The sequence below is a fragment of the Haliotis cracherodii genome, unplaced genomic scaffold, assembly GCF_022045235.1.
Source record: "Haliotis cracherodii isolate W230 unplaced genomic scaffold, xgHalCrac1.p SCAF_6, whole genome shotgun sequence".
In the NCBI taxonomy this organism is placed as follows: Eukaryota; Metazoa; Mollusca; class Gastropoda; order Lepetellida; family Haliotidae; genus Haliotis; species Haliotis cracherodii.
Window position 1 is genome coordinate 38,561,771 of NW_027266319.1, and position 16,273 is coordinate 38,578,043.

Genomic DNA, 16,273 nt, shown 5'->3' on the forward strand with positions numbered 1-16,273 from the left:
GAGTATATCATGTTGGTATGGACAAATAAAAAACTTTCATGCCATTTAAGACGAATCGTTACATTTTGATTTATATCTAATTTGCATTTCATCGGTACGATATTGCAACAAACAGACTATAGCCGGTATAGTAATACCATGTAGCAGTACTCTCTAAAATGTTTGAAATTCTACCAGCCCTTAGGATACCTTTAACAATAACAAAACTGGTCCAGGATAGCTTATTTCTATCCCTGTGTTCAGGAATTTCTCTCAGGTTAACACTGAGTAACAAACCTGAATAAATCTCTGAGAGTTCCTACACTCATGAAAGGTGTTGGCAGTCCCTAATACAGATACTTCACAGGACTAAATAATGTTTTGGGTATGCAATGAACTTAACAATGCTTAAGGAGTAATTCCTTCCATTTATTTCAATTTTATATTTATTTGGTTTTAATGTGACTCTAAAAAACTAAAACAGATGAGGTAACTGTGTGTGTATCCAATAATGATTAAACAATCCAGTATACATTTACTGTAATTGTATGGATAAACAACAGGGGCTCAACGTCTAAGTGAGTGAGTTTGGTTTAACGCCGCTTTTAAGATTATTCCAGTTATATCGCAGCGAGTCAGCTTAATGTGGGAGGAAAGCCTGAAGTGATGCAGGTCACAGACGTTCACCACTTCGGTGAAACCAACGAGCACGGGTATGGTGCTGACAAACCTAGAAACATAATCAGGGTAAACTGGGATTCAAACCCATAATCATAGGTTTCTGGCGTGCCCAAGGGATGCAACTCTGCACAGCGAATCACGGCGCCTCAGACCACTGGGCCACCCGTGGCCCCTCTACATGTAAGAAAACATGTCAGTTAAATTGGTCACCACATTGTAGAGACAAAGGCAAGAAAAACATTGTACCTGTTGCACGAAATGTTGCGGAGGATACTGAGGCATATGTAAGACAATGCATAAACATGATATGGCAAAGTGTCATTCATCTATCAATGGGCTTCAGATCCACTAGAAATCCTAAATTGAAAATATATGTGTGGATCGACTGATACAGGTAAATAGCTTCTACAGAACTGTCACGGAACAAGATTAACTCATTAATGTCAGAAGTAATTATTTATCATTTCTATTGCAAAACTTGAAAAAAAATAAAATAAATAAAAACATTTGTGCTTAATTCTAATAAACAAAAATACTTCTTGGCACCTACACTAACATTTTGTTACCATGGTTACAGAAATAAGGTTATTTTACTTAAAAACATATCTACAAAATATAATATAAAATCCAAATGGAGCCCAGAAAAAGTTTAATTTAAGGCTAAGGCAAAATAGACTTGCCAAATTATTCTGGACTTTAGTTGGATTCATTGTTGTATTTATCTCAAGATTCAGGGAGACTAGTTGACATCATAAGATTTCATTTGGTCCTTTTTAAGAATTCATAAATGACAAGTTACTTTAACCTGAACCAAACTACAACATCGTAACAGTTAAATAGTGATATTGCAAAATCTACCAATGTCTGTCAACTGTATTGTACACAGATGAAAGATCTTGATATACAACAAAAATTGGACAAACCCAAAAAAGTCTAACTCAAAGTAGGTGTGAGTGAGTTGGGTTTAATACTGACAGCTTAATGCTTGAGGATATCCCAAAGTGTTGCAGGTCTCAGACGTTTTCACTTTGGTGAAACCCACGAGCATGGGTATTGTTCGAGAAACATTATCTGGACACACAAGACTGAGCCCCCAGTGTCCCCTCAAACTCAAAGTAAGAGTGACATACGGACACACAAGACTGAGCCCCCAGTGCCCCCTCAAACTCAAAGTAAGAGTGACATACGGACACACAAGACTGAGCCCCCAGTGCCCCCTCAAACTCAAAGTAAGAGTGACATACGGACACACAAGACTGAGCCCCCAGTGTCCCCCCTCACAGTAAGAGTGACATATGGACACACAAGACTGAGCCCCCAGTGTACCTCTCACAGTAAGAGGGACATCTGGCAAACAAGAATGAGCTCACTCAAAGTAAGAGTGACATATGGACACACAAGACTGAGCCCCCAGTGTCCCCCCTCACAGTAAGAGTGACATATGGACACACAAGACTGAGCCCCCAGTGTACCTCTCACAGTAAGAGGGACATCTGGCAAACAAGAATGAGCTCCCTCAAAGTAAGAGTGACATATGGACACACAAGACTAGGCCACCAGTGCCCCCTCACAGTAAGAGTGACATATGGACACACAAGACTGAGCAACCTTAAAGTAAGAGTGACATATAGATACACAATACCATGATTCATAAAAACGCTGCCTTGTCCAAGATCAGTAACAGATCTCAGAGTTGAGCCCCTATATGCACACACAGAAACAACCTATATTCATTAACATTATCGCTTCTTCTTCTTATCATGCCTTGCCATCGCTGCCTTGTATTCACTGGCTTTCAGCTTATCCACCTGAGCCTGGGATTTGGCCAGTTTGTAGCAGGACTGGCATATTAGACACAAGGGTATAACAATCCAAAACATATTCATGGTCACAAAATAGAACCAGAAATACTGGGGATGGAACATATAGCCATGGGAGAAGCCTTCAAATATTTCCGTCATGAAGTACAGAGTGTCTCCATACAGTTGGCACAGGGAGACCACGAGTTGGATGATGTAGCGGTAGGGACTGTTCCGAAAGTACAGCAACACCGTCACAAAACTCAGAGGTCCGTCAACGAAGGCTGTGATTCTTTCCATGCTCACCACGAATGCATCGGAACTGAAAAAACAAATGTGTGACAACCATGAGTGAGTTGGGTTTGACACTGCTTTTTAACTCTCAGTATTCCAGTTATATCTTGGCGTTTCAGCTTAATGTGGAAGAAAGCCCGAAGTGATGCAGGTCTCAGACGTTTTCCACTTCGGTGAGACCCACGGGCACGGGTATGGAGCTGACAAACCTAGAAACATAATTGGGGCAAAACCAGGAATCGAACCCACAATCATAGGTTTCTGGCATGCCCAAGGGACGCAACCCTGCACAGTGAATCGCGGTGCTTTAGACGACAGGGCCACCCGTGGCCCCCTGACTACCATTAAAACATGTAATCATGGTTATACAGGCCTCAAAACCATAGGTACCAAACTCAGAGGTACAGTAGCTCACCTTTCCCCACAGACCTAAAACTTCAATTGTGAGGATGTTTAATCACTCCTTAAACTTCACATTAGATCCAGACAGGTAGATGGACTGTCAACTCTGAGAAGTTGGGGTGAGGGTGTTGGATGTATGGCTTTTGATGTAATATTTTTCACTTCAATAAGACATACAAAATATTGAGTTTAAAATAGGGGACCCGGTGAAGATCCGGGCTGGAATAGGTCTTCAGCAACCCATGCTTGCCGTAAAAGTCGACTATTCTTGTCGTAAGAGGCGACTAACGGGATCAGGTGGTTAGGCTCACTGACTTGGTTGATGCATGTCATCGTATCCCAATTGTGTGGATCGATGGTCATGATGTCAATCACTTGATTTTCTGGTCCAGACTCAATTATTTACAGACCGCCGTTATATAGCTGGAATACGGCATTAGACAACAAACAAACAAACAAACAAACCTCATATATCTACTGTCACCCATGCTGTACTCTTTAACAAACAAACAAACAAACAAACAAACAAACCTCATATATCTACTGTCACCCATGCTGTACTCTTTCCCTGAAACAAAAAAACATTGTTGATGTAATAATTCAATTAACCATCATATACACAGTATAAATACTTATCGCAATATTACAATATATTAACCATTGTTTAGATAATTTGCATTCATAGTACATAACGTGGTATTTCTTGAAGTGTCCAGCACCCAAGTTTAGTTTCATTTGCATGACTTGACTCATCGTTATTCATGTCCCAATGAAAAATATGTATGAAAAGAGTATGAAAACATACTAATTAATAATATTTCTTGGATTAAACACATATTTCACTTCTTGTAGATGAGATTAGTAAATAACAACCTCTAAACAAACATAATACATGTATGATACATATGTATATATTGACAAAATCATAATTCGTGATAAGAGGAGACAACTCTTCCCAAATTCTACAAATTACCTCCCTTTGACCGTACTTACACAGTTGACCGAGGAAGGACATATCGCCAGCAAGAACGTCATGGAATACACCGAAGTATCCTTCCAGGAAAGTGTGGATTAGACCACAGAGCACAAACCAACATAACACTAAACGCTGTGTGAATGTAAACCTCGGATTTTTCGTTGTTCCAGAATAAACCCATGTCAACACTATAAACACTCCGACGACACCGAAGAATACTGACAGGAGTTCAACGACTCCTTTGTCGTTCGGACGATAGTGAGGTAATTTCAGGTCTTCTGGTATATAAGGGTGTTCTGCTGCCATGACTGCTATTATAACTGTATTTACTGTACGTCTTTGGACCTCTGTCGCATGTTTCTCAGCTGAGAGAAAGACCACCAATCAGAATTTGCATCAAGCTCCTCACAGTGATAGTCCGTTCGCGGAGCTCTCTATACTTCACTGGGCTCCTGTCTACCTAAACTAATAAAAGCGCAAAGCTTGTGACTCGTACCAGCAATGGAACCAGTGTACATGTGCACTGGTTTTCGGCTCTCTATGCGCGTGGTCAACTTGCGATATGAGAGACGGGGCCCAGTTTACTAGTGGACTATGTCGCAGGCTGGAATTTTCCCTGCTCCTTCCCAGCGCGTGACACCTTCGTTACACTCTCGGTAACATCGCTGCCACCAGTGTGGGCGCGGCTATTACAAGAATCTTTAAATTTGCCCTTTAACCCCAAATGTAGTAACTTTCATACTTTTGTTTATGTCTTTGACAAACAAAGAAAGTATTTTAGCAGGGGTAATTATTCGGCGTCACGACAGTCGTCACTTGTTTGTAAACATAACGGTCATTCGGTTTCGAGTTCAACTCCAAGCATGGTTGTGGCCACCTATCACAGTGCGAAGTTGTTGGTTTTTTTTGGGGGGGGGGAGTATTTGTACAAGTATCACTTGACCCCAACTTGATTCAAATAAAACTGTTTTTCTATAAATAAAAATATCTGGGGGGGGGGGGGGGGGGGGGGGGGGGTGGAACTGCCCTCCCACCCCCTCATCTCAAAACATACGACCCGTGAAGATCTGGGGTAGAATAGGTCTTCAGCAACCCATGCTTGCCATAAAAGGCGACTATGCTTGTCGTTAGAGGCGACTAACGGGATCGGGTTGTCAGGCTCGCTGACTTGGTTGATGCATGTCATCGATCCCAATTGCGTGGATCGATGCTCATGATGTCAATCACTGGATTGTCTGATCCAGACTCGATTATATACAGACTACCGTTATATAGCTGGAATATTGCTGATTGCGGCGTAAACAACAAACAAACATCAAAACACGCACAACGTCGCGCGCACGCACGCGCACACACACGCACACACCTCTATAACGGACAGACACTCAACCTCACCCTTACTAATACATGATACTTGAAATGAAACAGAAATCCACCTTGATCAACAAAGGCGCCACGACATTAATCATGTGGACTGATCAAGTACTAGTGTACTTTACAAATACATGTGATGAAACCTACATATCGACCTAGATAGATTGTTTTCTGTTAAGTTTAACTGCACCGAGATAAAACACGTAGGCCTTATGCGGGGAGCGTAGATCTAGTTCAAGGTTGTGCACAGGGAGTATGGCGACCTCGTCACGTTGTTAAAGCAAAGAATAAATCTTCAAACAATTGTACACGGTTGAGGTGGAAAACAAGAGTCAATGTTTTTTTTAAAGACATGCCGATTACATATCTTAAATAAAACTAATGTGGCAATGCGGCATCATGTTGCTTCCAAGGTTTCGAGTACATCCAAGTGAGTGAGTGAGTGAGTTGGGTTTAACGCCGATATATCACGGCGTGTCAGCTTACTGTGTGAGGAAAGCCTGAAGTGATGCAGGTCTCAGACTCAGGTTCGGAGTCAGTAGACGGTGGTCTGTAAATAATCGAGTCTTGACAGGACAATCCAATTATTGACATTATGATAATTGATCTACGCAATTGGGATACGCCGACATGCATCAACCAAGTCAGCAAGCTTGACCACCCGATCCCGTTAGACACTTGTTAAGGATCCGTTAGACAATGGTTTTAGGCATCCTAGACTATTATTATGATAATGATGCCAATTATCCCAGTAATTTGATCCCCGATGGTCAATTCTGACTCGATCGCCAAGAGACAAGGGCGACGCCATGTTTGTAAATTCTGAAAGTACCCACCTGACCTCTTATTACATATGTATGTATCCAAAAATGACCCAACAGGATACCGTATTTAATCTTTGGCTTTCTCCTGCAGAGAAACCTCCCCATTATATGACAAACTATCTTGTTGACTGTTGGCCAAGTCGTTCAAAGCGCCGCAATTCGCTGTTGCCTCCCTTGGGCATGCCAGAAACCTATGATTGTGGTTTCGAATCCCGGTTCGCCCCGATTATGTTTCTAGGTTTGTCAGTACCATATACCAATGCTCGTAGGTTTTACCAAAGTGGTAAACGTCTGAGACTTTCATCACTTGGACTCTCCCTCTATTATCACACAGTGATATAACTGGAATATTGTTAATTGCGGTGTTAAACCCAACTCACTCACGCTTCCCGAGGTAAGGGACTTAACTGACTAAAACCTACCTTGACATGAGTTATCTCCCTTGCCTTTGGAAGATGACTAAACGTGTGTTTCCTGCGATGAACGTACAAGATATAATTAAAAGATAATACATTAAAAGAACAAAAAAACCATCCTGATTACAAATAATAAATCTCCATTCTCAAAAATGAACATTTTCTTCTTGTAAAAAGGTAAACTTATACAAGTAACTGCAATAATTTCCAACTTTGGGTCATACAATGTACTTTCTTTTCACCTTTCCTTGTGCAGAATAAACTGTTGTCCGTTTATTTAATCAACTAACCACGGGAAGTAACTCTTGCTGGAATACGACGAAGACTGACTGTTCCCCGCAGTTAACAGTTCAACCCACAAGTCTTATCACACTGTCTCGTCCATACACAGTGTACTCTACTATTCTCCGGAACGTCTGGACATATGACAATCGACGGGCATAGTTCTGTATTCATAACTTGTAGCGAAACATTTTCGCATTATTTGAATAATATATGTTTAAATCAAAACCCAATATTCACAACGTGTTGTGTATCAATAGGACTAGAAAGTTGACTAACTATTTGTTCAAAACACTTAATGCACCACGTAAGATATCATTCCACAATAAAGGGGGGGTAGGGTAGCCTACGGGTTAAAGCGTTCGCTCGTCACGCCGAAGACCAGGGTTCGATTCCGCACATGGGTACAATGGGTACGATTGTTTACAGACCGCCGTCATATAGCTGGAATATTGCTGAGTGCGGCGTAAAACAACAAACAAACAAACCAACCAACCAATTATCAAATACAATTGAAGAAATCCTCTTTATCTAAGTAGCCGAATACCAAAAATCATGTTGGAAAGTACTGTCGCATTATGTTTAGTTTGCCAATAGTGTCTGCCAAGGTAAACTTGACCTGTACAACGAGAACGTCGCGTCACTGAGGAAAGATACCATGTAGCCTTGACCCTTGTACAGACAGGGACATGCCTGTCATTCATACCGACAAAAGTGTCGAGTCACTGAATACCCTGTCCTACTTGAAGACTGAAGAGTACACTCGGGAGAAACCCCTGAACTACACTATCCAGGCATAAGTGTTAGTGCGCTTGCGTTAAAGCATCGACAGTCGGCGATATTTTGCAGTTGTGCGTACTTTTAATGGGACAATCAGCCGACCTAAATTCGGATTCTTATCAAAATATGATGTTAACTTATTTATTCCAATGGTGGTGTAAAACGAAAATGGAAATATCAAATATCGGTAACCGTTGCTTTAATATGTAGAGATTATTTGACCTTTAGTTTGGGTCAAATTACATGTTTATCTGAGCGAGTGAACTGACAAAGTTCATATTTCACGAGTGGTGCCGACAATGAAAATGTCAAATGTGTCAGGTCACGAGAAAAGAAATGTTCCATTTGTTATGTATCGATCTGCTTATCTTTAAGTCAGGGACTTTGTTGATGCATGTAATCATATCCCAATTGCTTAGATGGATCTTCATGCTGTCAGTCATTTGATTGTCTGGGCCAGACACGATTACTTACAGACCGCCGGCAAAGAGATGCGATATTGCAGCGTTAAACAAATAACAATGGTATATGTATGGAGTTGCTATCACAACCACATCCTCACTGAGCCAGCTACATTTAGGCTAATCGTAGTCAGTTATATCACAGTATTTCATCACAAACACACACACTATAAAAGATTAAGACGTGAATGAATCAGCAATATTCCACAAAAGAAACCATACAACTATCCCAAACATACGACTCCACCACTGCACTCCGTACTCGGGGTATAGAACTTTTCGCACAATATACCGAGGTTCAGTTAATACAAGCGGCACATATAGCGAACCGCAGCCACAGTTGACATGGGTCAAGATCTGGAACACCACTCTGGATTGCGCAAGGCGATAAAAAACCAGCTGTCACCTGCTGGAGGCAATTCAGAGCAAGTGGGATGAGTCAGTCGCACATTGCATCTTATCGATACGCACACCCAACTTTTACAGATGTTCGGGCAACTTGGCCTATTTACAGCTTGTCCATAATAAAAGTTTGCCAAGTACCTAGATAAACCAAATACGATTTTATTTGCGTCCAGCGTACCACACTTCTGAGTCCCGAATATCCTCTAAATATACTGATGGAAACGAATTCGGCGTGACGATCGAACGATTTAACCACTAGGCTATCCGACCGCCCCTATAAGGAAACAGTAAAACATAAAGGGAAATAAGATTTACTGACAGTACATTTGAAATAGTGCACATATAAATTCGACGCACGTCAGGATTAAATGTTGTGTTTGTGTGCAATGATTCCAACACGTATTTGGTAGACAAGGCTGGGAACCTATGATAGCATACATTTTACGGCGGCTAAAACTAAGCGTTCCCTTATCTATTTCCAGCAGTATATACCCCCGCATCCAGCGTACCAAAAGAGGTTAGCAGCCTCGACTATGTGCTGTCTCAAACCTAACTGTCATCTAATCCCCATGACTCAGCTATTTTCTTTTCAACAGCGTGGAGTCTGGCCAAGCAAGTGTTCCGTCACGCATGCTTAACAGTACATTTATGAATGAACAACATGGGTCGGAATATTCTGGGCCGTATATACGCACCGCCAGAAGAAACGCGAACCATAGAACATGTAGAGAAATATGTACGTTAAGAAGAGATGTTTCCCATGTGTGACACTAAATGACAGGTTCGATCCCCGGCCGCGTCATAACAAAAGATGTTTAAAGATGGTACTTGTTGTTACCCTGTCTGGCGCTCGGCAGAAAGGGTCTAAAACAAGGACTGGTTGGCTCGGAGTCAGTATAGTGTGTCTAAGTGGGGTATTCATGTTAAACTGCGGCATGGTATCTCAGTGAGCTAGCACTATAAATCGGCATTAGTCCGGACTAGTATATAGAAGCACAAGCACAAGCACAAGCACACACGCGTGCATGCACGTCGCTAAAAAGTGCAATAATCTTGGACGCGACGTTGAACCCAATTTCACCTCACCTTAATGACAAAACTAACATTCAGTCAAGTGTTACCACAGCGTGTCTTTAATCTTATCACGAGGTGCTGCACGTGATTTCCAAACTTTACACGCTAATCCTGCACGAGACAAATGGTATATCTCGAGTCATGGGTCTATGACGTCCCATGTGATGCGTTAATGAGCGTCAGTCCATGCAGCATAACACTACAGTATGTTTGTTTGTGCGTCGAACCAGTCTAATATCTCTTGAATATCAGTAATTCTTCGTATATTAACCAAAATGTATGGTATTCGCGTTTCTTTTGGTGGTGCGTATATATGGACCAGAATATTCCGACCCATGTAATTCATGTACCGTTGTTTATCTGAAGTAGAGACCTGTTTTTACTTCTGGATAGATTGAATATGTGGAGCGGGTACGTGCACAAGACACCTGGTACCATCAGTATTAGACAGTGTTTCAAAAACACATGCTTATGCTTCCAGTCGGATTCGTGCAATGGATTGTGGAAAGGGTTTCGTGGCTTTTATTCAAAGCAGGATTTGGATTTGGACATAAATGTTACATTTGACAATACAAATTAAAATTCGAGTGACTGATATATAACATGTATAATGTTCACATTGTATTTTAGCTCACCTGACTGAAAGTCTGGTCTGGTATGGTCGGGTTATGTAAGACTGATGCATTCTGTAGAACGTATCTTAATAGAGTTCCCACAGTTGGTAATATTTCTACAAACTTGCAGAAGTTGACACAAAATTAACATAGCACTTGGAGAGAAACAAACATGCATCTCGTACACTCATTGTGCTCATCAGCTCAGAGGCAATCTCTATTTTTTCAACATATTTTTTGAAGCATTTCAGGGACAATATATACTTATACCACTTTGATAACCCCACGAGCAGGGGTACATGCAAGTAAGGAATACTGTAAGGGACATTCTCGCGATCTCGCATTCTCGTGATTTGGGCATATTTAGCTCGTTTCCAAAGGTCGAGATCGCGAGAATGTCCCTTACAGTATTCCATATGCAAGACACTAACCATGCAACCAATGATCATAATTTGTGCAAATCCAGGAATCGAACCCACGATCACAGGATCATGACACAGAAAAGGGACGCAACTTTTCACAGCGAAGTGCGGCGCCTAAGACGACTGGGCTACCCGTGACCCCTTATTTCTATAAACCCCGGGGCTTAGGACGAGACTCCGCCCACAGACCGCCATAATCCACCCGTCCAAAGATAGTGACATGAGTGTGTTGTCATTGAGCCCCCTCGCCTGACCTAATTCACATTGCTGAAATGTTTGAAAGGTCAGAGGCTCTGGGTGTAAATGGAAATTTCCACAACTGAATGGGCCGTCACCGTGACTTCGCGTTTTAACCTACGCCAATGCGTAACTCTCGGTTACAAATGTTATGGGAAACACCACCCACCGTAACCGGTTATTACTCCAACCCGGAGGTAAAAAAACACCTTTATTGATTAAAAAAAGGAGGATCTCTGTCAACGGACATATATACGACTTAAAGAATGTTAAGGATTACCCGATTCTTTAATATTACTATTATATATGTCACCCATGACAGAGAGACCGGAAAGAATCGGATGAGTGAGTGTGTTGGGTTTAACGCCGCTTTTAACAGTATTCCAGTTATAACGCAGCGTGTCAGCTTAATGTGGGAGGAAAGCCCGAAGTGATGCAGGTCTCAGACGTTTACCAGTACGGGAAAGGTGCTGACAAACCTAGAAACGTAATCGGGGCGAACCGTGATTCGAACCCACAATCATAGGTTTCTGGCGTGCCAAAGGGACAGCGAATCGCGGCGCCTTAGACGACTGGGCCACTCGTGCCCCCAGAATCGGGTGATCTTTAACTCTTTTTGGTGGAATATTTGAAGTTATGGACCAGGGACCCGTTCCACAAAGCTACAGTAGAGCTACGACAGTCGTAGTTGGATGCCATATAGACATAGGTAGTTTGATGCCATACAGACATAGATAGTTAGACGCCATACAGATATAGGTAGTTGGATGCCATACAGATATAGGTAGTTGGATGCCATACAGACATAGGTAGTTGGATGCCATACAGACATAGGTAGTTGGATGCCATACAGACATAGGTAGTTTGATGCCATACAGACATGAAAGTTTGATGCCATACAGACATAGATAGTTTGATGCCATACAGACAGAGGTAGTTTGATGCTATACATAGGTAGTTGATTGCCATACAGACATAGCTAGTTGGATGCCATACAGACATAGGTAGTTTGATACCATACAGACATAGGTAGTTGGATGCCATACATACAGATGTAGTTTGATACCATACAGACATAGATAGTTGGATGCCATACAGACATAGATAGTTAGACGCCATACAGACATAGGTAGATGGATGCCATACAGACATAGGTAGTTGGATGCCATACAGACATATCTAGTTGGATGCCATACAGACATAGGTAGTTGGATGCCATACAGACATAGATAGTTAGACGCCATACAGACATAGGTAGATGGATGCCATACAGACATAGGTAGTTGGATGCCATACAGACATAGGTAGTTGGATGCCATACAGACATAGGTAGTTGGATGCCATACAGACATAGATAGTTGGATGCCATACAGACAGAGGTAGTTTGATACCATACAGACATGATAGTTGGATGCCATACAGACATAGGTAGTTGGATGCCATACAGACAGAGGTAGTTTGATGCCATACAGACATAGGTAGTTGGATGCCATTCAGACATAGATAGTTAGACGCCATACACACATAGGTAGATGGATGCCATACAGACATAGGTAGTTGGATGCCATACAGACATAGGTAGTTGGATGCCATACAGACATAGGTAGTTGGATGCCATACAGACATATCTAGTTGGATGCCATACAGACAGAGGTAGTTTGATACCATACAGACATGATAGTTGGATGCCATACAGACATAGGTAGTTGGATGCCATACAGACAGAGGTAGTTTGATGCCATACAGACATAGGTAGTTGGATGCCATACAGACATAACTCGTCGGATGCCATACAGACATAGGTAGATGGATGCCATACAGACATAAGTAGTTGGATGCCATACAAACATATCTAGTTGGATGCCATACAGACAGAGGTAGTTTGATACCATACATACATGATAGTTGGATGCCATACAGACATAGGTAGTTGGATGCCATACAGACAGAGGTAGTTTGATGCCATACAGACAGAGGTAGTTTGATACCATACAGACATGATAGTTGGATGCCATACAGACATAGGTAGTTGGATGCCATACAGACAGAGGTAGTTGGATGCCATACTGACATAGCTAGTTGGATACCATACAGACATAGGTAGTTGGATGCCATACAGATATAGGTAGTTGGATGCCATACAGACATAGGTAGTTGGATGCCATACAGACATAGGTAGTTGGATGCCATACAGACAGAGGTAGTTGGATGCCATACAGACATAGCTAGTTGGATGCCATACAGACATAGCTAGTTGGATGCCATACAGACATAGGTAGTTGGATGCCATACAGATATAGGTAGTTGGATGCCATACAGACATAGGTAGTTTGATGCTATACATAGGTAGTTTGGTGCTATACAGACATAGCTAGTTTGATGCCATACAGACATAGGTAGCTGGATGCCATACAGACAGAGGTAGTTTGATGCCATACAGACATAGGTAGTTGGATGCCATACAGACATAGCTAGTTGGATGCCATACAGACATAGATAGTTGGATGCCCTACAGACATAGGTAGATGGATGCCATACAGACATAGGTAGTTGGATGCCATACAGACATATCTAGTTGGATGCCATACAGACAGAGGTAGTTTGATACCATACAGACATGATAGTTGGATGCCATACAGACATGATAGTTGGATGCCATACAGACATAGCTCGTCGGATGCCATACAGACATAGGTAGTTGGATGCCATACAGACATAGCTAGTTGGATGCCATACAGACATTGGTAGTTGGATGCCATACAGATATAGGTAGTTGGATGCCATACAGACATAGGTAGTTTGATGCTATACATAGGTAGTTGGATGCCATACAGACATATATAGCTAGTTGGATGCGACAAAGTTCAACTTTCTTTCCCACCAAACTGCCTTACCTCTAATGTTGGGCGGGAATACAACCAGACATTGCCTTATAACTTGTGCGAAGAGTCATTAATTGCCTGGCAGAGTTGGAATTTGATATGTAGGCATTCAAAATATAAATTAAAGAATTCAAAATCTCCAGAAAGCCAATGGGGGTCCATCTTCAGCCTAATAAAACATCACCACACTTTAAACAGGCAAAATATGATAAACGGGTTTTGTTTAATTTCTGTGTTTCTAAAAGATAATAATATGTTGAATACAAACATGTTCACCGCGTAACTGTATATCAGAGACACTTGTGCCGGCGATGCGAGCGGCCTGAAAACAAACAGATATGCCCCAATTTCTATCAAGTACACCTTGGCATGTTTTAACTCGTTAACAAGAAGTTGAGTTAACTTGTATCTTGCAAAAAGTAACTCCGTGGGGACATTTACGTTTCTCATGCTGAAGACCTTGGTTCGAATTTCTATATGGGTACAATTTGTGAAGTCCAGGTCTGGTGTCCGGTGCGAAAAAAGTGTTAGTATCGACTAACTCACTCCTATCCCCGATATAAGGACGGGCATTGTTTCTATACCGCTGGCAGACATGTTCTATGTATGAAGTTTCTAACGTCAGTTGTGTCGTTTAACGTTAAAAAGAGCGGATGTTGGACAGGGATATATATATTAACTCGCGAAACTGTTAAATGTTACCAACGTTTTTTATTTTTGCATAAACTAGAGAAACATATTCCTCGACATGTGGAAGTGTGCGGATGATATATGGAAATAACACTGAATATTGTTTAAGGCCGCAGGTAGCAATTTTAACGTTGCATCCAAGCGACCTGAAAGTGATCGCGTCTGGACCAGGCAAACCAATAGCGGGAGCAATGTCCCACTAAATAACCACCTGCCATTTCAAATGACAAACTTTTGGTAGCAGAGATTTATTCTACCTCGCAATCCCGAGGGGGTCCTGATAGGACTCGTGAGCCGTTGGAATGAGGGCGACAGTATAGAATGCTTGCGACTTGTCGACGGGTTAGTTGGTTGGTAGGTTTCTGTTTAACGCCGCACCCAGCAATATTCCAGCTATATGACGGCGGTCTGTAAATAATCGAGTCTGGGCCAGACAATCTAGTGATTGACGTCATGAGCATCGATCCACGCATTTGGGACCGATGACATGCATCAACCAAGTCAGCGAGCCTTACCACACGATCCCGCTAGTCGCCTTTTACGGCAAGCATGGGTTGCTGAAGACCTATTCTACACCGGATCTTCACGGGTTGCTAGCAATTGAAAAAGAGTTTTTAGAAGTGATTACACATAAGGAAGAGAATTTATTGAGGTCAACTTCTTTGTTATTCGGAACACCACCAGTACAGTAAACTACGTTTACAATGAACTGGCAGATATAACGAACAGTTTTTTTTGGTTCCCGGACATTTGCTGTACATATGCTTATAACCAACTACGGTTATAACGAATTAAACATTGTGGTCCCTTTGAGTTCGCTATAATCGTAGTTTACTGTATGTAGTTACTCCATCAGATATAGAATTCGTTTAGCACCTCACGGAATTGTCCCTTACGTTTTCAGGAATAGACAGATGTGCGGACTGAAATGTCTCCAATACGCCATGGAGTAAGCAACAGCCAAACAGTAATGTGTGGTTGACACTCGGAGTACATTTAAACATTTACCGCAATCAACCAAGTCCCGTTAGTCACCTCTTACGACAAGCGTGCGTTGCTGAAGACCACTTTTAATGCGGATCTTAAAGGGTACTCTGTACTGTTACAGATACAAAGGGGATCTTAGTCATATGATGGCCACCATATGCATGATACTCCAAAGATGAAATCTAAGTACATCTGCAGGGGCCTGTAATATAATCGAATCTTTACTATAGGCAAACCAGTGGACGATAGCATGATCAACAAACGACCACCTCGGGGAGGGACCACCACTGACACACACTATTCTAGTTCCCACATAACCCGAGCACGGGGCCCCGTCTCACAAAGTAACGGTAGAGCTACGACCGTTTTTAACTTAAGTCGGTCGTAGCGCTGTGATCGCTTCGTGAAACAAGCCCTGCAGATCCATCCATTGGTTAGTTGTTGTTTTTTGTTTCACGCCATACTCAGCACTATTCCAGCGGTCTGTAAATAATAGAGGCTGGACCACACAATCCAGTGATTGATATTATGAACATCGATCCACGCAATTGGGATCGATGACATGAATCAACCAAGTCAGCCAGCTTGACCACCCGATCCATCCATTGGTTCTGGGACCAAGCCTCTATCCTGGAATAGCCTCGTGGTACCTGATAACTGTCTTATTTAGGTGTTTTGTTTTTGTTTTTTGTTG

General features: G+C 42.0%; 1 protein-coding gene and 2 pseudogenes across 1 annotated transcript; all 3 read right to left on the minus strand.

Annotated features, from left to right (window-relative positions):
• Positions 1-1,910: 1,910 nt before the first annotated feature.
• On the minus strand, positions 1,911-4,501 carry LOC139445216 (3-beta-hydroxysteroid-Delta(8),Delta(7)-isomerase-like). The gene is made up of 3 exons (XM_071226354.1): positions 4,149-4,501; positions 3,687-3,723; positions 1,911-2,781 (listed from the first exon to the last, which is right to left on the minus strand). Exons 1-3 carry the CDS (start codon positions 4,435-4,437, stop codon positions 2,400-2,402), a joined length of 708 nt encoding a protein of 235 aa, XP_071082455.1. The 5' UTR covers positions 4,438-4,501; the 3' UTR covers positions 1,911-2,399.
• A 7,257-nt stretch (positions 4,502-11,758) lies between these two features.
• LOC139446421 (uncharacterized) lies at positions 11,759-12,862 on the minus strand (annotated as a pseudogene).
• A 10-nt stretch (positions 12,863-12,872) lies between these two features.
• LOC139446422 (uncharacterized) lies at positions 12,873-13,850 on the minus strand (annotated as a pseudogene).
• Positions 13,851-16,273: the final 2,423 nt, after the last annotated feature.

Excerpts from the sequence above, each read along its gene's own strand:
- LOC139445216 (XM_071226354.1), bottom strand. The coding sequence starts at position 4,437 with ATGGCAGCAGAACACCCTTATATACCAGAAGACCTGAAATTACCTCAC. Across the intron at positions 3,724-4,148 it reads GTCCTTCCTCGGTCAACTGT|GGAAAGAGTACAGCATGGGT; the intron begins GTAAGTACGGTC and ends TTTTTGTTTCAG. Across the intron at positions 2,782-3,686 it reads GGTGACAGTAGATATATGAG|TTCCGATGCATTCGTGGTGA; the intron begins GTTTGTTTGTTT and ends TTGTTTTTTCAG.